General features: G+C 40.3%; 1 protein-coding gene across 1 annotated transcript in view; it reads left to right on the forward strand.

Moving 5' to 3' along the window:
- Nucleotides 1-1,689: 1,689 nt before the first annotated feature.
- Nucleotides 1,690-22,176, forward strand: part of LOC135217567 (cytosolic Fe-S cluster assembly factor nubp1-like) — a 184,004-nt gene continuing 163,517 nt past the window's right edge. Inside the window, exons 1-3 of the mRNA XM_064253536.1 lie at nt 1,690-1,842; nt 4,242-4,346; nt 8,104-8,237. Of these exons, the coding sequence (XP_064109606.1) occupies nt 1,812-1,842; nt 4,242-4,346; nt 8,104-8,237 (270 nt within the window). The 5' untranslated portion in view covers nt 1,690-1,811. The remainder of the gene's footprint in view (nt 1,843-4,241; nt 4,347-8,103; nt 8,238-22,176) is intronic.

A 22,176-nucleotide genomic window follows, 5' to 3' on the forward strand; every position in this document is an offset into this window, starting at 1 on the left:
TATATATATATAATATGATATATATATATAGTATATATATTATATATATATATATATATATATATATATATATATATGTGTGTGTGTGTGTGTGTGTGTGTGTGTGTGTGTGTGTGTGTGTGTGTGTGCGCGTATGTAATATGATTAATAATCGCACTGGCAAGTGATTTTTATATTCATGACCACCTCAGGGAAGAGTGGAAAGTACGGGTTGTATATTCTGACTGGTTTCATCTTTACATCTAAGATGTCACATATATCAATACGATACCGATCAGGGTTTACTCCATTAGCTTCATTTTTTCTGGTGGTATTTGGAATATATAGATTATATATATATATATATATATATAGATAATATAATGTATATATATATATTATATCTATATATAATATATATATATAGTATGTAGAACCAAACAAACAAAAACATGGTACCTATTATGTGTCAGAAAACTTCATTTAAAAATATATTTTTCCTATACTCAATTATTTATAATTAAAACTTTCATTTCCCGGCCGGCTTTTAGGAAAGGGCAAATAAAATTTATCATGAGTCACACTAGCGTACTTGGCCAAAGGAGGGTCCCGGGAGGGTGAAATAGCGATGCCAAATGTAGTACTTTCCTCGTTGTGCAAACAAGGCCATTGAAAATTACCTTTCGATTCTTCACAAAAGGCTTTATCTAAGGAACACCTCATTATAATTGATCTGTTTTATGATAATATTAAGACAACGTGAGAAAGCTTTCCTCATATGATGCCACATCTGTTTACCCCGGGGCGGTGGCGAAAAATAAATAATTGTAGTTTTGGGTTCAGTAGCCATGAATTAACCCATCCTATTGAAGGACCTCTAGGTCAACATAAGGAACAGTGGATAACTCCCCATAACGAAACATCACCTCTCAAAAACAGAAAGTCAAGTATAAATCGAAACAACAAAATTTTCTCCAAATATATTCCTACGATTGAAAAAATGCACACCAATTTTATGTGGCTATGAAGAACAGTAGATTACGCAATATCCTGTACAATAAAAATTTTAATAGGATATACCCAAGAATAAAATCATCAATGAATTATAAATTAATGAGCTCTTTAATTCCAAAACGCAGATCAATGTATCCTCCAATATTATACAATAAAATAATAACGCATAGCAAATCTATAGCATAAAATTATGAAAATTAATAAATACTATACTTACATTTACAAATAAGAGAGAGCGAGAGTTCCAATACACAGATATTAATCTTCAAATTACATTTGTGCACTCGTTAAACAATCTCGACAATACGTAAAAAATAATGTAAGAAAAACCAAAAAAATGAAAGAAAAACTTTAATTATTAAAAGAAGACAAAGGATCCTAATAATTACAGGAAGTGATGCGAACCAACGCAGGCCAAAATAGTGAATTTACATTGAAAGGAAAGAGAGGGAGAGAGAGAGTTACCCGGTGATAGTTAATGTTTAAATTTCATCTGATTTATGATCAATTATCTTCATTTATGATAACGTTCCTAAAAGAAGAGTCAGCTCTAAACTCCGTTGTTTACAAGAGAAACAAAACCAGAAAATACCAAAGATGTTTATAACGTGAAGGAAAGAGTATCCACAATCCACCTTCGACAAACGGAGATAATTATGTCATCGATGTAAATCGATTGAGCAACCCCACCCCCTCCCCCACAACCCCCTTTGACTGACTTCGTTGGTTAAACTTGGTTCACCATACCCGGTTCTACGACTCTGCGAGGAATTTTCAAGAAGAAGAAGCTTCTCAGCTGACATTCATAAACAAACACCATGAGTTCCATACCTGAAAATGCACCAGGCCGTAAGAAAATTTCAAGTTGTTGCCATAGCTATCGATGTGACAGAATGTTATAGGAATTATGGAAACAATTATTTCTTGGTGACGATACGGTAAATAGGCCATTAGACCCAAGCTTCACGTAGGCTAAGACCACTGATCAGGATCGGACCAAGTCACCCATCGTGGAAGTTTGACAGGCTAGTCCAGTCTGTAGGCGTGGCTATGGAAGGAAATTTAGGCATATTAACTTTGGTTTAATGGCAAGGGAGACCAGTTGAGGACGACAGACACGGCTTATGCTCACTAAAACAACCTAACCTTTCATAGAATGATATGGACAGACCTAACCAGACCTTACTCTCGTGACCTGACTTATGGTAAACGACCGAACGGCGACATAGGCTAGCAGCCACCTATTCCGGAATGTGGCCACCTTCCCAAAAAAGGAATTGAATTTGCGGTTAATCTAATAGACACGACGGATATTTCTTTTTAAAGGAATAGGCTAGTATTACCTAGGGTAAAACACCGCGTGGACTGGCCAACTCACCAACTATCACAGCTAGGCCACCCTCCGAAAAAGTACTTTCGAAGTAAGTATTTTCTCCAAAGTTGAAAATTAAGGCCATATTTTAAGATTTAATCAGGGGGTAATGAAAAGGGTGGCCAACACAGGCCAAAATGCTTTCGAAATTTCTACTTACAATTAAAAACTTTAGAAGATTGACGCCATCTCGATGTTTGTGAAGTCGCTTGTGTCAACAAACTTCCCATTTCCTGTGCTAAATCCGCACACCACTTGTACCAGTAGACGCTGAGGCCCTTTCATCACGGCAATCGTGAACATGGTCCCTTGCCACAACGTTTTTAAGGAAACTACGGTTTTGGTAGAAGACGACGACGAAGCATGCACTAGATAATTTTTAAATAAATAGTAAAACATCAATATTTTACATATTTTTGATGATTAATTTGAAAATATTCGTTAGTGAAAAAGTAACTCGATTCCTGACTCAAATTTACGTAATTATTTTTCGGAATTAGAACGTTTTTTTAAGTCCTGTATTGTGACGTCACAACATCTTGACTTTCGTACCAATTGTAAATGAATTGCTATACTCAACTTTCTTGCAGAACAGTTTACCAGTTATTCATGCAGATTGTTATCAGCTATTCATGTAATTGTTATAATCGTAATGCGCATATATATCTTTATTATTTACTTTTTGGATAAATGAAGATGTTTTACTGCCGGATAACCGCCGTAGTGTGACACAATCGCTTTCGCTCCCTGGGCCTCTTGTCTGTTTTCACACCATAAGAAATTAATGGGGCCGAATTTGCAATGACCAGAAAGTCGTTAAAAGAGGAAAGTTAGCATTGAGGAGCATATATTTTGATTGAGAAAAATACAAATTTATACAATAGCTAGCTTGTAAAAAATACTCGCTTGACAACTAAGCAGCATACCTACTATGGGACTATGGGTTTCAGAGACAGTGCAAGCACGTTTTTTGGCAATATTTCTGTAACAAACACTCGTATCATAATGAGATTTTGCTATAGTGTATTATTTCATCGTGCATTTTATTTCACATGGAATTCCCTGTTGTCAACAATTGGTGTGTTCACCCTCCAAACTGGGTATAAGACTTACACAAAATGTGGAAATTGGTGCAATTATCCTATGTATTGGAAGTATATATACATAAATATTAAAGCAATTTTATCATTATTGCATTACTATGACAAATAGAATTCATGGAAACAGTTTATAATAATGCATTGGCATATGTGTGAAGCTCCACTAATGTGGCAACGATGATTTTGCCTTTCTTAGCATGCAAACATTAAAGGTTACATTTATTTCTGGCATACAGTTATTAAAAAAAATCAAAATACTAATATAGACTTGGTTCTGAGTATATTTCCAACCCCCTTTGGCCTATGCGTAACAGTAACGTCATGCGGGTCTCCAGTGGGAAACAGGAGATTAGAAGTAAGGTAGCTAGGCAAAGACTTCTTCAGTATTTATGATACAAAATACATAATGTACAAGATAATTTCTAGAAAATTCATTGGTCCTAGTTTATATTTATCAAGTAAATGTTTAACAACAATCACCAAGCAACCGTGGACAAAGATAAATGCTAACCTAACCTAACATAGTGTGACAGATCTTACATGACAGTCCTTCTACCTCTGACTTCAAAAAGCAAACATGACCATAAGGCCCTGGGAAATTACAGTAAATATATCATTGCATCCTAAACTAACCTAACACATTGAGGCTGTCATTTTTAAGAACACCACTAATTTATTTTCCCCAATTAAGATTTGCCTCACTGAAAATTAACCTTTCTGCCATTCCTGCAAAGTTTTCTCATAAAATTTGTTTTTCACTTCTTTATTTTTTGCAGATTGCCCTGGGACTAACAGCGAAGATGCAGGCAAAGCCTCTGCATGTGCTGGTTGTCCAAACCAACAAATATGTGCATCAGGTGCAACAAAGGCACCTGACCCAGGTAGGACTTTTGGTAATTTTATGGCAAAGTAGTGTTGTTGAAGTAAATTGAGGGAGAGTTTATACATTCTAGTTTATTTTTTATTCGTGTACTGTATTTCATATTCATTAAAATCTTTTATAAATTGCATTTGTTCTGATGAAAGTACTGACTTTTATATTTGTATGGAGGAGTATCTTTCAGCAATTTCCTGTCACTTTCATTAAGTGAAGTTTGTTAACAAGATAATTAAGATGTTTGATGAGAGGGAAACCATGTCCACTCAGTGACTGAACACTTAATTTTTCTTCTTCAGCTGCCATTACATCAGTACAACTTCATTGCTGTCTTTTTTTTCTATATCTCTGTTTCTCAAATGATACTGCAAGCCTTTATATAATTTATGCTTTTGCTGAAGTTAAAGTAAGATTGTCATTTTTTCCAGTTACAGTACTGTATGTTTAGTTAATAATGTTCCTTTGAGAGATCCAACTATTTTTTTTTTTTTTTTTGAGGTTCCAGTTTTCTATATTAGAGGAAGTGCAAATGGCAGTAAAATGCAAGGTTTTTTCATGCTTTGTTTCCTTATTGCAGTGATGGAAACTTGGAACTTGGTTAGGAGCTTTGTAGTTGTGGTCTTCTTTCCCTTTTTTGTTTTCTGAAAAGAAAACTATTATGCTGGCTTTGTCTGTCCAACACATTTTTTCTGTCCACCCTCAAATCTTAAAAACTACGAAGGCTAGAGGGCTGCAAATTGGTATGTTGATTATCCACCCTTCAATTATCAAACAAACCAAATTTCAGCCCTTAGCCTGAGTAGTTATTTTATTTAAGGTTCAAGTTAGCCATAATTGTGCATCTAGCAACTCTATAGGCCAGGCCACCACTGGGCCTTAGTTAAAGTTTCATGGGCACAGCTCATACAGCATTATACCAAGACCAATTAAAAATAGATCTGTTTTCAGTGGCCTTGTTTATACCATGTGCAGAAAACTCGACTGTGCCCAAGAAACTTTGTCGCATTTTTTGCTTGTTTTTATTTACAGTACTAATGAGACTGAGTGAATGGTGGCTTTGCCTTTGAGACCACTTTCCATCCTTCCTTGGTACCTGTTTAGTGTACTGTGTTTGAAAGCTGCAAAGACCACCATTCTTTGCCTTCGTACAACAGTTAAGAATGGGGTTTGATCTCTTTCCAGTTTCCAGTTGTTCATGTCCCTGTAATGCCTGCACAATTCTTTTTAGAGTTAGGATGATCCAGATAATTCTCCCCCATTGAAGTCTTTTACCTTTGGCCAAAAACCCCTCTTCTATGGTGATCCAGATAATTCTTTCCCATTGAAGTCTTATACCTTTGGCCAAAAACCCTTCTTCTACTATTCCCTACCCTAGGTTCTCAACAGACCCCTGGTCTGCATTGTTCATAACCTCTGCAAAGCACAGGGTGTTGCTTCATTCCTCCTAATTTTTATACATTGAGTTCTTCCTCTCTTGACCTTCTCCAGTTTTCATGTCTTTGCAGTCCCAGGGCCTTTAAGAATGAAGAAGCTTTGGAATCCTACAGAATTCCCTTGAATATCTCGTCTCCAACAGGAGGGGTACCAGTCTGCTCCTTATTAAGGACTGAAGCACAGTTAAAGAACAGATGGTTCTTGTCATGGGTGCTCCCATAATCAGTCATTGACCAGGGATTTCTTAGGAGAGCCAAATGTTTTTTCTTTGTGGTACAATATTTTCAGAGGTATCATGGGAAAGATAGCCCAATCCTTTATCATAATGCCTAGGTTCTACAGAATTGGTCTTAAGTTTTCCTTCTATTATGCTGTTCTGTTTCTAGCTTTGCTGAAGTTAGAACAATTCACATTACTGTTTTTTCTTGTAGTTATTGGTCCTAATGGCCCCGGTTTTAGCCTACAGAGCACAGTATGTACTGTTGTGATAATACACTAAAGTTCTGGTAATTTTATCCATTGTTGTGACTGATCTATTGTTGCTGGCTCTGGTTGCCATTCACAGATAGGATGACTTGAGCTACTGCCATCTGGTTGTTCCATGAGTTTGTAGTTGGTACCATTCTGCTAGAAAGAATCATTTCTGGCATTGTACCTGCTCTTGCACTGCGTGTTCCTATGCACTTTTGACTAGTATCATCTACCAATATTTGCAGTAACCAGACTGGTCTCCAGCAGTAATATAGGTCAGCTTGCCTCTTGGTTTTTAGCACAAGTTACAGCAATTCTTACTACTATAACATGTTTTTACGAATCCATTCTTGCCTGACATTGGTTCTGTGTCTACCAACCAATTCTTTATACCCCAGTTATTGATGACTGGTCAATGCCCAGCACCAGTATCATTCATCACAGTACTGAGTTTCCATTCCCTGAATACAGTTCCACTCAACAGTCTCATGTGGTTCCAACATATGCTTGCTGCAGATTGTATTGGATGTGTTTGCAGTTTCCTTAATTGATTAGTATTGATCCCACAGCAATGGTCTATTACTACCCTTTCTCGTACCTGGAACCTTGCCTGGTCAGCTCAAGGAAAGATCAAGACCTTTGCTTATTAAGCACACGAAATTCAGTCACACATACCCTCATCTTGAGGTGAACTATTGGTTTCATGCACTGAGGTTGGGGGTCTGATAAACAGGAGCCTTGACTCTTTCTACTTACGGGTACTACCTATGGGTACCCATAGGCCCTTTGACTCTTCTGAATTCTTAGGGTGGTGGTTCCTCAGACTAGCCAAGCTCCTTTTTGAAGAGAGAAAAGCATTTTCCCTAAGGTTTATGATCAGTTCAGTTTGATGAGTCCAATGCAAGTGATGTCCAGTCTCTTCTCATCCTTCCTGAACATTGATAGTCAGACTTGTGTTTGTGTTGGTAAGCTACGTGCAGGTAAGCTACTCAAGTGGACACTTGTCTGAAGACTAATTTTAAACAATTCGTACTTTCCATCCTTGCTAAACAAAGGGAGGGGTTGGCATAAAAACTTATTGTTTATTTCCATGTTTTTTATTGACCTGGTTTTCCTTCAATTTTAGAAGGGAAAGAAATTATTCCCCAGAACTTGTCTTGAGTGGGGTTTTATGTCTTGAACTGTGGCACTAGACCCTATCGGCCTTTCATATCAGTTATAACAGGTTGTATTGGAGGCTACAGGAATCTGCCTTCTACCATTCAATTGCATCACTGGCAAGCTGGCTTTTCCAGATGGTGATGGACCAACCTGGCAGTCTAGCTGTCATACACAGTATATGAGGCTTAAGCATAGGTGTACAACCTTACATGTTCCTGATTTTTTCCAAACAGCATGAGTCAGTTCCTTGAGACAAAATCTTTCACCTGAGTATTGTGCTTTGTTTATATGTAACAAAGGGCTGTACTCTCATCAGAACAGCTATCAATTTTTATTTTAAGTGAACTGTATTTTTCCTAGATATAAAAACCTGAATTAGAATGCTTATTCAGGTATATTCCATTCCACATTTAACGAGCTGAGCATTTGCCCATGTAACCAAAGGAGAAAGAGAGTGAGCAAGATTCCCTCTTACCATCACAGCACATGCAAATTTTGTATATAAAGAAGAAATGCAATATACTTTTAAAAATTACTATACTATTAGAAACTATATTCTGTAGTAATTATGTGTTGTAACTAGTTCAACAGAAAATGGTTCATATGCATTTTGAAAATGCATGTATTTTCATGTATTCTTTACAAGTGTATTTTACAGCGTATACCAGATATCAATAGACTTTTGTATTTTTCAGATTTGGATGCAGTAAAGGAACGTCTTGAATCGGTGAAGTACAAGATATTAGTTTTGTCTGGGAAAGGTGGAGTTGGAAAATCAACTGTCACAGCTATGATTGGTCGAGCCTTGGCTCTAGATGAATCTAAAGAAGTGAGTACAGCAATTTAGCATTGTTTATATTATTCCCATACATTTACAATGTGTTCTTAATTTCTTTCATCATTTTACCCCCTTCTTCTCCATTTTGTGCTAGATTGAGAGCAATTGCTTGATTGTAGCTGATATTGAATAAAATTCTCTTATTTATTAAGCTTCCGCATTCATTGTTGGTTGAAGTGTCAGTAAGTATGATAAACATTTGCAAAGACCTAAGAGATTCTGCTTGGACATTTAGGACTTTGTGAGAGTTTCTTTTTGATTGATCTCTCTCTTGGCAGTTATAAAATTAATTATGGGGAAATTACAGAAATATGTACTAGGCAAGAGGAGGGCCAAATTATTGTCACCTTTAAGATATCTCTTCTTAGCATTTAGTAATAATTTTCTTTTTGCTTATAGCTGATGCTGGAAATATTGACAGTGTAAGAAAATTCAAGTACAAGCAGTCCCCAGTTATCAGGGGCCGGGTTCCATTTCAACGGCTTGATGATAAGCGAAAATCACCAGTAACCAAAAATTAACGATTTTTGGCGCTTATCAGCTCCGATAACCAGTTAATGGCGCCTCTGTTAGTGATGAATCGGTGCCAGTATTCTATTATCAGCACCAGTAACTGGTAATCAGCGCATTTTGGCATTAGACAAATGCCATAAAACCAGATCGCTGATAACCAGGGACTGTCTGTACCGCACTGACACAGACTCCATAGCAGTTACAGTTATGAGTACTCCTTTGTTGTATTGGTTGATGACATGAAATTGTTGGTATTAACTTGAGTGAATAATGGCAGCTGGCATATGACAAGGACAAAGCTGATCAGTGGCAGTGAAGTCTAATTGAAGCTCATTAAATATCAAGTAACTGACTATGTTACACTGAAAATAGCAACCAGATTTTCAGTTTTGTAGTGATATGCCCATTAGCTTTTTGTCAGTTTTTGTAGAAAATACTGTCATGTGCAACAGTAAATAGTGTTCTCATAGATATAATAGGTGCCTTCGTTTGATGATATTTACCCTAGTATATATAATCAAAGTTGATGATTGTTCTTGTAAATTGGATTAGACATGCATTCCTTCCTAACATAAAAGCTTTTATAAGACCCTTCATGATTCCATTTTAATTGGGAATTTACACTGGAAGGGGTGGGCCTTTTTAGTTCTTTTGTTAGGTTGAAGGTGGTTAAACCCACCACATATCTGTTTGATAAATGGTGAGTTTCATGATTTTCCTCTTGGGAAATGTCAGTGCTTCTAAAAAAGCTTTGAACAGTTTTGTTCTCCTGCAGAACTAAAACTTCCTAGTTCGGACCTGACTCTGGTACTAAGTAGTCTCACTCGAGCCCCATATAAACTGTTATGACAGTCATCTGACAGAGACTTCACCCTTAAAATGGTTTTCTTGCTGGGTCCAGCTTCATCAAAGAGAGTGGGCGAACCCCATGGTCTCTCTTCCAATGTTAAACACTCGAGGGGTTGGTGGTCTGTAGCCTTCGCATTTGTCTAGGAATCTGTGGCTAAAATTCAAAATCCCTCAGTTCATGATGACAGATTTGAATCCTTTCCCATTCCATCCGTAAGATATTTTGTTGACAACAACCCAGATGAGTTACTCATGTCCTGTTACGGCACTGCATGATTATCTGAAATGGGCTCGCCACATTAGGATAAGGTGTCGAAGACTTTTTGTAAGTACAGGCCGAAACAAGAGAGAAATGTCCAAGAATACCATCTCCATCTGGCTACATGAAGTTATTAGTCGTACTTATAGCTCTTCTACAACCTGTAATTCTAACACAGTTCATGTAAGAGCACATGATATTCAGGGTTTAGGCCCTTTGTGAACCTTTAAGAAGAGCTTATCTTTTTGTAGGATTTTGAAGGCTGGTATGTGGCTTCATCAAACCACCTTCACATCCTTCTGTCTAAGGGATGTTGCCCACAGGTCCTTGGACACTTTTTCCTTGGGTTGTGGTGGCTGCTCAACAAGTTGCATAGCTTATCCAGTGCCCCTTGTGGGACAGGTTGTATCTAACTTAAAATGATGGTATGAAAGTGAGAGTGAATGATGTGACTGGTCTTTTTTCCTTTCTATTTTCCCCTTTCTATTTTTCCCTTCTCTACCGGTGGCCAGTAGGAAGACTGATCCATCATGAGCTGGAACTGTTTAGGTACAGGTGAGTGAGCACCTTTCTGTTTGAGAAAACTTTTTAATAGTACATAATCTTTCTCTACAGAAACTAGTCCCTCCTCTTTTTATTAGCAGGGGGAGAGGGGAATGATAACAAACAAATTGGTAGCCAACATAGGTTTGTTGTCTTAGATATAGCTCTTTAACTTCTATTTACTGTATACATTATTCCTATAAAAATGTATATTAGCCCAGTAGTCTGACCATTTAATATCCTTTATTAGAGACTAGTCAGAGGCTTTCGTATCTTTTCTCCGCTTTTACTTAGTAGAGAAATGAGACAAGGTGTGCTGAACCTCCAGTTGGTTCAGACTTCCTTTCTTCCCTCCAAAAGTGAGTCTATCCTTACTTTAAGACCTAGGTTTGTTCCGCATATGAACAAATGACAAGTTTTGAATGAACCAGGTTGTATTTTCCATAGCTAATAAACCTATGTTCTTAATGTATATTGCCGACCTCTTGCCACCCCTCAATAGATTCCCTAGACTGTAAGAAACAGATCTGTCACAGCATTCTTGGATGAAGGTGGGTTGGTTGTTTCTGCCTATCTCACCTGAGTAGCCAAACACAGTGCCACCAATACCTTGTTCTTCAATTTGTTCATGAAACTTACCTGTCAGATATATATATAGCTGTATTCTCCGACGTCCGACAGAATTTCAAAACTCCCGGCACACGCAGTGGGCGGCCAGGTGGTTAGTACCCATTCCAGCCGCTGGGAGGCGGATATCAGGAATCATTCCCATTTTCTATTCAGATTTTTCTCTGTCGCCGGTCGGTAAACAACTGTTTACAGACCTCCGCCTAGGATTTTGAAACTTCTTGTGCTAACTTGAGTATTCTGATTGACTTTTGGTTTTGATTTGGCTTGTTGGCTTGGCATACGTGATAGTGGATTTGATTTGGATTTGGCTTTGACTTTTCTTTGATTACGATGTCTGGATCTAGCTCTGCTAGCTTCAGGGTGTGTAAGGTGCATGAATGTAAGGTGAGGTTGCCGAAAGCTTCGGTAGACCCTCATTCAGTGTGCTCGAAATGTCGTAGTCATGTATGTATGTTGAATGATATATGCATCGAGTGTGAGCAATTGACTGAAATTGAATGGAAGGCATATGATTCTTACGTGAAAAAGCTTGAGCGTGATAGAATCAGGAGGTCTTCCTCTAGGAGTGCTTCTGTGAGTAGAAGTCAAGGTAGAATTGTATCTCCATTAAATCCTCCTGTAGATGTAATTCAACCTGATCCTGTTGTATTGCCTCCGAACAATCAGGAAGTGTCTGCAGAAGGAAGCGTATTATTTACGATCATGGAGTCGATTCGCGCCTTGGAATCTAAAGTGATTGCTCTACAGTCAAATGTGAATTGTGATAAAAGTGTTAGTGCATCTAGTGTAGTGGAAGGGGGGTCAGATCGGTCCCATAATGCCTCTAGGCCTAGGCCCCTGCCGGACTCCCAGGCCTTAGGGAGAGGGCAAGCCGAAAGCCGAAGGAGGGTTACGGGATCTAATGACCGGTCTGACGTCCCTTCGGCAGAAACTGAGGACGAATCTCAGGCTGCCGGTGTTCGTGCACGGGCACGAATACTTAAAGAGTGCTTCTCTTCTTCCGAGACTTCCTCTCCTCGCCGAGGTTGGGACGCTCGGAAGACCTCTCAGGGGGAGAGCGGCAGGGGCGCAAGGTGTCGCACAAGCGCCGTCGCCCTTGTCGCCCTCTTAAGAGAGGTTTCAGAGAAGAGGACGCTTCACGTCTTCTGATCATTACGTAGATTCGTCCACCTGAAGATTTTGAAGCTTTTCCGCCACAGAAAAGGAACAAGACTTCATCAGGGGAGGACTCTTTCGAGCGTCCAAGCCGCTCTAAGCATGTTCCTGAGTTGAAGGAAAGGGCATCCCCTCGCCCATCTTCCTCGCACAGGATGAGTCCTTCTCCTGATCGAGAACTTTCCCCTTCAAGGAAAATGCTTTGGGAAATGCAGAGACAGTTAGCCTCCTTTTTTGAGAGAAAGGAGGCAGAAACTAGTCATCGAAGGAAGGATAGGTGGCTGCCTGTTAAGAGAACTAGGCAGTCCCCGGCTCCTACTCCGCGTTTTTCGGCCTTTGAGTCTCCTCCTAGTAGCCGACGCATTAGAGAACGTGATTACGTTCCTCATGAAAGGGCGTCTAGGAGAGACGAATTTGACAGAGACGTGAGTTGTCGCACAAGCGGCCGGCGTCTTTGTCAAAAGGCCGAGAACGCTCAAGGATCAATATCGGAAGTTCAAGCTTTGCATGTTGATGATCACGCTCGGCGTCTTAAGCAACGAAGCGCTTACCAGGACGCTCGAGAAGACGCTTTTCAAGACGCGCGGAACGCTCGCCAAGACGCTCCAACTGACGCTGTTTCAGGACGCACGGCGTCCTACACATCGTGACGCTCAGCAGACGCTCGAGCTGACGCTGTTCAGGACGCACAGCGTCCTACACATCATGACGCTCAGCAAGACGCTCGAGCTGACGCTCTTCAGGACGCGGACGGCGTCCTAACACATCAGGACGCTCTGCAGGACGCTTCTCAGAAACGCACGGCGCCTTGCATATCGGGACGCTTTTCCAGGACGATCAACAGTTGAGTCCGAAACGTCAGGATGTTTCTCATGTTAAAGTGTCGAAGTCATCGCGATCTTTGAAGGGCGCTGATGACCGAGAGAAGGATTCGTCTAGTGATCGCTGCCCTACTGATGATGACGAACCAAATGCGTCAGCGTCGTCAGACTATAAGACGTTGACGGATTTACTTAAGAAATTATTCCCAGATAATTTTCAAGCGCCAATTCCTTGCTCTCCACCTTCACAATTTGCCTCATCGAAGGCCAGGAAGGCCCCTGGCTTCGTTAAGATGGCCACTTCGCTCTCTGCGAAGAGAGCGTTTAAGAGAGTCCAGGATTGGATGGATTCAAGGAAGGTTAAAGGGAAGACTTCGTTTGCACTTCCTCCATCTAGACTGAAAGGGAGAGCTGGGATCTGGTACGAAACAGGAGAAGAAGCAGGATTGAAAGCACCGTCTTCTTCTCAAGGAGATTTCGCCAATTTGGTGGACGCTCCAAGGAGGTCTTATTTGTCATCGGCTAAGGTTTCCTGGACAATGACGGAGACTGATCATCACCTCAAGGGGTTATTTAAGACGCTAGAGGTGTTTAACTTTTTAGATTGGTGCCTCGGGGCTTTGGATGTACAATCGAGGAGTCAAGACTCGATTTCGCTGGAAGAGCTTTCGAGTGTATTAGCTTGTATGGATAGAGCAGTAAGGGATGGCTCTGATGAGTTAGCATCTCATTTTGCTACAGGTCTGCTAAAGAAGAGAGCTCTCTATTGTAGCTTTACGGCGAAAGCAGTTTCTCCCGCTCAGAAAGCGGAGTTATTATTCGCCCCCTTCTCTACGCACCTATTTCCGCAGTCCATGATTAAGGATCTGTCGGTAAACTTGCAAGAAAAAGCAACAAGGGACCTCTTGACTCAATCTTCCAGACGACCTACTCCTCAGGCTTCTACTTCAACAGCTCCAGCACCCAAGAAGAAATTTAAGCCCTTTCGTGGAGCACCTTCCTCTAGAGGTTCTTCGAGAGGAAGGGGGTCCTTCAGAGGTAAGATCTCTTCTATCAAGAAGGGAAAAAAATGACGTTTCTTGCCCTAGGCACCTGTAGGTGCTGGACTCACCTTATTGCTCAGGCATGGAGGACGATAGGGGCGGACACCCGGACCCAATAGATGTGATCGAGAGAGGATACAAGATCCCTTTCCTCTCTGCGCCAACTTTGAGCACGAAGCCGATAGACCTGTCGCCCGCATACCAGTCAGAGAAGCAACAGATCTTACTCGACCTTCTAGATCAAATGTTGGAAAAGAAGGCCGTAGAGGAAGTCCTGATGCTGGATTCCCCAGGCTTCTACAACAGGTTATTCCTGGTTCCGAAGCAGTCTGGGGGATGGAGACCTGTCCTAGACGTCAGCAGACTGAACATTTTTGTAAAGAAAGAAAAATTCAGGATGGAAACTTCTCAGTCTGTGCTAGGGGCCTTGAGACCAGGGGATTGGATGGTGTCATTGGACCTTGTCAAGACGCTTATTTCCACGTCCCGATCCATCCCCAATCAAGAAGTTCCTGAGGTTCGTCTTAAGGGCAGGTCTTCCAGTTCAGGGCTCTGTGCTTCGGTCTGAGTACGGCGCCGATGGTTTTTACTTTCCTCATGCGGAATGTGGCGAAATGGCTTCACCTATCGAAAATAAGAGTCTCGCTCTACCTGGACGACTGGCTAATCAAGTCGCCTTCGAAGTCAAGGTGCCTGGAGGACCTTCAGACGACATTACAGCTGACGAAGGCCCTGGGCCTTATAGTAAATTACGAGAAGTCCCATCTGATCCCCACGCAGTCCATCGTGTATCTGGGGATTCAGATGGATTCAGCGGCTTTTCAAGCTTTTCCATCAAAGGAACGTCAGCAGAGATGCTTAGAGAAAGTGTTAGCCTTCTTAGGGAAAGAAACATGCTCGGCGAAGGAATAGATGAGTCTGCTGGGAACCATTTCTTCGCTGGAGAAGTTTGTTTCCCTGGGGAGGTTGCACCTCAGGCCACTCCAGTTTTTTATGGCAGAAAACTGGAAAGACAAGAATCTAGACTCGACTTTGATTATCTCAAAAACGGTCAAGGATCATCTGAAGTGGTGGCAAGATCCGACCAAACTCTCGGAAGGGATGTCCCTCAAGCTTTTGAGCCCCGACCTAGTGTTGTTCTCAGACGCCTCCATGGTGGGCTGGGGAGCAACACTAGGAAAGGAGGAAGTGTCAGGCCTCTGGAGAGGGGAACAGAGGTCCTGGCACATAAACTTAAAAGAATTGGAGGCTATTCGGTTGGCTCTTCAGTTCTTCGAAGAACGATTGGTGGGCCGAGTTGTCCAGATCAACTCGGACAACACTACGGCTCTCGCTTACATAAAAAAGCAGGGGGGGACACACTCTCGATCACTGTTCGTGATAGCGAGAGACATCCTTCTATGGGCGAAAGCTCGAAACATAGTGATCCTGACAAGGTTCATTTCAGGAATTCAAAATGTTCGAGCGGATCTTTTAAGCCGTTGACATCAGATGCTTCCCACAGAATGGACCCTACATCTAGAAGTTTGTCAAGAGCTATGGAAGTTGTGGGACGGCCGCTAGTCGACCTCTTCGCAACCTCGAAAACGAAGAGGCTTCCGATTTATTGCTCTCCAGTTCTCGACCCGGAAGCAATAGCGGTAGATGCCATCCTATGGGACTGGACGGGGATGGATGTGTACGCCTTTCCCCCGTTCAAACTCTTAGGAGAGGTAACAAGGAAGTTTGCGGCGTCGCCAGGAGCGAGAATGACTCTGATCGCCCCCTTTTGGCCCTCAAGCGATTGGTTCACGGAGGTCATGTCTCTTCTGGTAGACTTCCCGAGAACCCTGCCAGAGAGAGTCGATCTTCTCAAACAGCCCCACTTCGAGAGGTACCACGGAAACCTCTCCGCTCTGAGTCTGACTGCGTTCAGACTATCAAGAAGTTGGCCAGAGCGAGAGGTTTTTCAAGATCAGTGGCAGAGGCTATTGCCAATGCGAGAAGAGCTTCCTCTCGAGCAGTTTATCAGTCGAAGTGGGCTGTCTTCAGGAGATGGTGTAGGAAGAAAGGTATTTCCTCCTCCACGACCTCTGTGAACCAAATCGCTGAGTTTCTCCTGCATTTGAGAAATGTGGACAAACTAGCAGTGCCCACAATAAAAGGATACAAGAGTATGCTGTCAGCTGTCTTCCGCCACAGAGGATTAGATCTGACAAATGATAAAGATCTTCACGATCTTTTGAGATCGTTTGAGACAACCAAAGTACTACAACCGAAGGTTCCATCATGGAACCTTGATGTAGTTCTAAGATTCTTGATGTCGGCTCCCTTTGAACCTCTGCATGCTGCCTCATTGAGAGACACTACTAGAAAGGCGATTTTTCTAACTGCTCTTGCCACGGCAAAGAGGGTTAGTGAAATTCAGGCAATTAGTAAAGATGTGGGTTTCAGAGGACAAAGTGCAGTGTGCTCCTTGGATCCTAATTTCTTAGCGAAGAATGAGAACCCATCTAACCCCTGGCCAAAAACCTTTGAAATCAAGGGGTTAACAGAGTTCATCGGACAAGAGCCAGAGAGAGTCCTGTGCCCTGTCAGGGCTCTCAAATTTTACATGCAAAAGACCAAAGATTGTCGGGGTCCTTCTGAGAACTTATGGTGTTCTGTTAAGAGACCCGTACTTTCCTATGTCGAAGAATGCACTGGCATTCTTTTTACGGAGCACCATCAGGGAGGCCCATGCGTCCTGCTCGGATGGTGATATGAAGCTTTTGAAAATAAAAGCCCATGAAGTGAGAGCTGTTGCGACTTCAATGGCATTTCGAAAGAATATGGCACTTAATGATATCATTAGTGCTACTTTTTGGCGAAGCAACTTTGTGTTTGCTTCACATTACCTGTGGGATGTGAAGACGGCATATGAGAACTGCGAGTCGCTTGGACCATACATATCCGCAGAAATGGTGTTGGGGGCAGGGAGCAGCACAAATACTATCCTATAGAAAAGGGGTAGGTGTGCTTTTTAATTTTGGTGTTGGTTTATGGTTGAAGGGTTGGTTGCTTGAGGCGCTTTCCCTTTCTTTAGCCTAGAAGTTATGGGACTAACTTCGATAGGTTAGGTCAGGTGGTGGTTTTTAGCTTCGTTGCCCTCACAGTATGGTCAATATGGTCTAGTCACATTGTGGTCACGCCCCCGTTGACAGATCATCTAGAGCGCACCAACTACACAGGTCACTACCTTGTTGGCAACTCTAGTAAAGCAAAAGCAGACTTCGGTGACAGTAATCAAGAAGTCAGCTATGCTAACAGGTAAGGAATCAAGATGTCAATCATCTGCACTTGAGGTGTTTCCTAAATCCTTCTATTCTGTCCCTTCCCACCTCCAATGGTGGGATTCAGCTATATATATCTGACAGGTAAGTTTCATGAACAAAATGTTATTGTTATGATACAATAAAGTTTGTTCATACTTACCTGGCAGATATATATAATTAAAGTACCCACCCACCTCCCCTCAGGGGACAGTGGTATGAAAAATCTGAATAGAAAATGGGAATGATTCCTGATATCCGCCTCCCAGCGGCGGGAATGGGTACTAACCACCTGGCCGCCCACTGCGTGTGCCGGGAGTTTTGAAATTCTGTCGGACGTCGGAGAATACAGCTATATATATATCTGCCAGGTAAGTATGAACAAACTTTATTGTATCATAACAATAACATTTTTATACGTTTATTACCATTTTTCAGCTGGTGCTACACGATTTAACCTTACTTTAAGTTTATTAGCTATGAAAAATACAAATTAATTAAAAATTTTGTATGAGTTATTCTGCTATATATTTCATTGTAGATTGATTTAGCGAGGAATAGTTATGTTTGCTTTGTCATTCATATATTGCCACCTTACTGAATAAATTCCTCATTGTTTATGCTTTTATATTTGTTGGAGACATATTGGATAGGTTTAAAAAGCTTGCACATTATCTTCACATTATCTTTTTGTAAGGTGGTCACAGCAAGAGGTATGAAACAGCAAGGGGGATTTCTTGAAGTATTGGACTAGTTCATTCACTCTACTAATTTATTTTAATGTTGGTACTGTGTACAATTTTATTAATTTCAGGGTTCTTTGTAACTTTGGTTTTAAGTGTTTGCTGAGAGAGGGGGTCATACAAGGTTCATAAAAGCCATAGAGACATAATTGTTTTAGATTATAATACAGAAAAATTAAAAGTTATGAAGATGTGATTATTGTAAAAAGCATTGCAAGTACTGTACATACCATGTTTTCTGGTTTGAAGTGTCTACTGAGATATTCATGGTGCATATCATAAGGTAGATTGAAAATTCAAGTAGCTAAATGCACTTTGCACAGTATGATAACAGCCCAGGTTTTTGTATATCATACCACTTAACTAACTGGGTTGTTTTAATTTTTTTTAGTAATAAAAAAAAAAAACCATTTATCAGTACATACTACTATATAAATTGTGGGTTCCACCACCTTCAGCTTAACAAAAGAACTAAAATGGCCCACCCCATCCACTGTAAATCCCTGATTAAAAAGGAATCATGAAGGGTCTTATAACAAAAGCTTTTGATGTTATGAGACAATTCATGACTTAATCAAATTTACAAGTACTATACAAACATCAACTTTGGCTACACTTATAGGTTGAATAATATCGTCAAATGAAGGCACCTATTGGATCTGGGAGATCACTCTTTACTGTTGCATATGACATCATTTTCCACAGAAACTGAAAAAAAGATAATGGGCATATCAGTACAACAATGAAAATCTAGACTAAGATACCTCTTATGACATTTTTATAATTTTAGCCAAAATTTCACTGTTTCCTATACATTGATTGCTAATTTAACTATAAAATGGTCAGTTACTTGATATTCAATGAGCTTCAATTAGACTTCACTGTCGCTGATCAGCCTCATCTTTATCCTATGCCAGCTTCCATTATTCACTTGTCTAGACTTAATACATACAGTGGAACCTTGGTTTTCATACATCTCACGAAATCCATAACAATAATTCCCATGAGGAATAATGTAAATTATCTACAATAAATGCATTCGAGACAACCAAAAATATTAACATAAAATATATTTTAGAGGGAATAAACACAGTTTTACATACAGAAAACAATGAGAAATAAATATCAGTGCCTAATGAAATTGATAAATGAACACTAATGTCGCTCTTACCTGTGTGTTTATTTTTACTGGCACTATCTTGGGTTACTTCCCTTCTTCATTTTTCACTGGCACTAGGACCAGCTCGAGAGTCACTGTACCCCTGTTGCACAACAAAACTGTCCACAGAGACATTTCTGGCATCTCTTTAAAATTTGCCTAAAGTAAAACAAGGCATTGTCATTAAACATGTTGGTGGCATGGATTACATCTTTCTTGGGATGATAATTCTCCACAAAATTTTTTTCATCATTCCACTTAGCAAACGTCCTTAATCACTAAAGTAGGCACATTATCCCATCTCTCCTCCTCCTCCCCCTCCGATTCCACATCTGCCATCTGTGCTGTTCCTGCTGAAAGTCATGCAGCTCTTGAATGGTTAGCTCTTCCCTGTGGGCATCCACTAACTCTTCCACATCCTCACTTCTCACATCCAAACCCATGGACTTCCCCGGAGACACAATAGATTCCACAATAGGCGTATGGTCATCAGAGTCAGCCTCAAATCCTTCAAAATCCTTCTCGAGATAACATTCAGGCCACAATTTTTTCCAAACAGAGTTCATTGTCTTGGAAGTCACCCCTTCTCTATAAGGCTTATTAATTTGAAGATATTGAAGTGATCCTTCCAGAATTCTCTTAGGGCCAGTTCAGTATCCGAGGTTACTTTGAAGCACCTTTGAAACTGCTTTAGTGTAAAGTTTCTTGAAGTTTAAAATTACTTGTTGGTCCACAGATTGGATGAGAGGAGTGGTATTAGGGGCCAAGAACTTTATTTTGATGAATTGTAATTCATTTAGCAACTGGTCTTCTGTGATATATTGGGAATCAGTGTATGTTTTGTGTCATTAAATTACGTATGTTATCCTGTGGAATATCGTTTGTTTGTTTATATTTCTTTTTGTGAGATCTGATTCTGTCAAAAGGTTTGGATCCCTTTCAGCAAAGGTTTCGATGAGAGGAGTGGTATTAGGGGGCAAGAACTTTACTTTGATAAATTTTAATTCATCTAGCAACTGGTCTTCCAAGTCAGGAGGATGTGCAGGAGCATTGTCCATACCAGGAGGTACTTGAGTGGCAGTTGATTTTCCTGCAGGTATTTCTTCACCATAGGGCCGAACAATTCATTAACCCGTTCAATGAAAATTTGTCCCTGTGAACTGTGCCTTTTTGTTAGACTTCCACATCACAGGCAGTTTATTCTTGATTACATTGTTTTTCTTGAATAGTTGGGAGTTTCTTAGTGGTACACCAGTGGGGGCTTCACTTAGAACTCCCCACTGGCATTCCCACAGAACAAGAGCGTTAGCCTATTTTTCATAGGCCTGTGTCATGGCGATGCACTTTCCTCCTGCATGATGTAGGTTCTCTTTGGCATTTTTTCCAAAAGAGATCTGTTTCATTGTAATTGAAGACTTGTTGGGGAGGAATTCTTCAGCCTCTAAATATTATTTGAATTCATCAACAAACTCTTTGGCAGCATGTTTGTCAGAACTCGCAGCCTCCCCATGCCTTATGACACTGCATGCTCATTCGGTTTCTGAATTTTTCAAACCAGTCTCTGCTGGCCTTAAAATTGCTAACAGCAGCACTTGTTGTAGGCATTTTCTCACTGAGATTGGCATGCAATCCTTGCCTATTCACTAATTATCACCTCTTAACACACTATTTCCTTCTAACTATTTTTCGTTGATCCACACCAACGACACCTTCTTGACATCTTCAACCAGTTGAGATCAGTCTTGTTAAAGACATTACCCCTTTCAAATCAGCTGCCTTATTTTCTTTTTTCTTCGCTATCATGGAGCTGATTGTTAAACTGACTTGCCGTACATTCTAGTGAGATCAGCCACGCATACGCCACTTTCATACTCTGCTACTAATTCTTTCTTAAATTCTATAGTTTCTTACCTTTTTTACAGCAGGGCTAGCACTCGGAACTTTTTTTGGCCCCATGATGGCTTATTTAGCAGTTGCACTTGAATAGAAAGCAAAACACAGCACATGTGGGGTGATGCAGAACACTTAACATGTGAGTTGATACCCATTCACCAAGAAACAAAGTCAGAATTGGTCACAAGAGAATATGGGATGCTTTGTTTGGGCGCTCTGTACAGGGCCTAGTCATAAGGTGGGCCCTGGAAAGAGTGTCTCCCGGTGTACAAAATCTGAGGATATGTATGAAACCTAAGTCCAAATTTCATCAGAAAAAGTCAACAAAAACCAAACTAGGGCATATGAAATTCGAGGTTTAACTGTACAGTACTACTATCAATTTTATGTCATCAACCAATTATAACTGCTATGAAGTCTGTATCAATAGAATACTTGAATTTTTGTATGTTTTCAATAATTCCAGCATCAGCTATATGCCTAAAAGAAAATGATTGCTAAATGCTAAGCACAGATATCTTATACAAAGATTACAATACTTTGCATATCCTCTTGCCTAATATTTCAGTATAATTTTCCCATAACAATTAATAACTGCCTAGATAGATCCAGTCAAAAAGAAACCCTGTTGACAGGAAAGAAATTTCACTAAGTCCCAAATATACAAACAGAATGCCTTAGCCCTGATCACCAAGCATTTGTTGTCTTTGCAAATACATACTTATGCCTAGTTGTGTGTGAGAGAAAGAGAAAATTAAGGCTTTTTTAGCTAGTCAGACAGTAGACATTTGTTTTTAAGTTCATTCATATTATAAATATCATAAGTTCACATTACTGGTGCAAGTCAGGGTTTGTGGGCGTAATGATGATTTGTTTGTATACCAAATAACATAAATAAGTGTTGCAATTATCTTTGATTGGCTTAAAATCAAATTATCTATAATTGTAAGAAATATAGTACTATGGCTTAAATGTATACAGGGGCATGATAAACTTAAACCTTGTATGACCCTCTCTCAGTAGACACTTCAA

The sequence above is a fragment of the Macrobrachium nipponense genome, chromosome 19 (genome assembly GCF_015104395.2).
Source record: "Macrobrachium nipponense isolate FS-2020 chromosome 19, ASM1510439v2, whole genome shotgun sequence".
NCBI lineage: Eukaryota > Metazoa > Arthropoda > Malacostraca > Decapoda > Palaemonidae > Macrobrachium > Macrobrachium nipponense.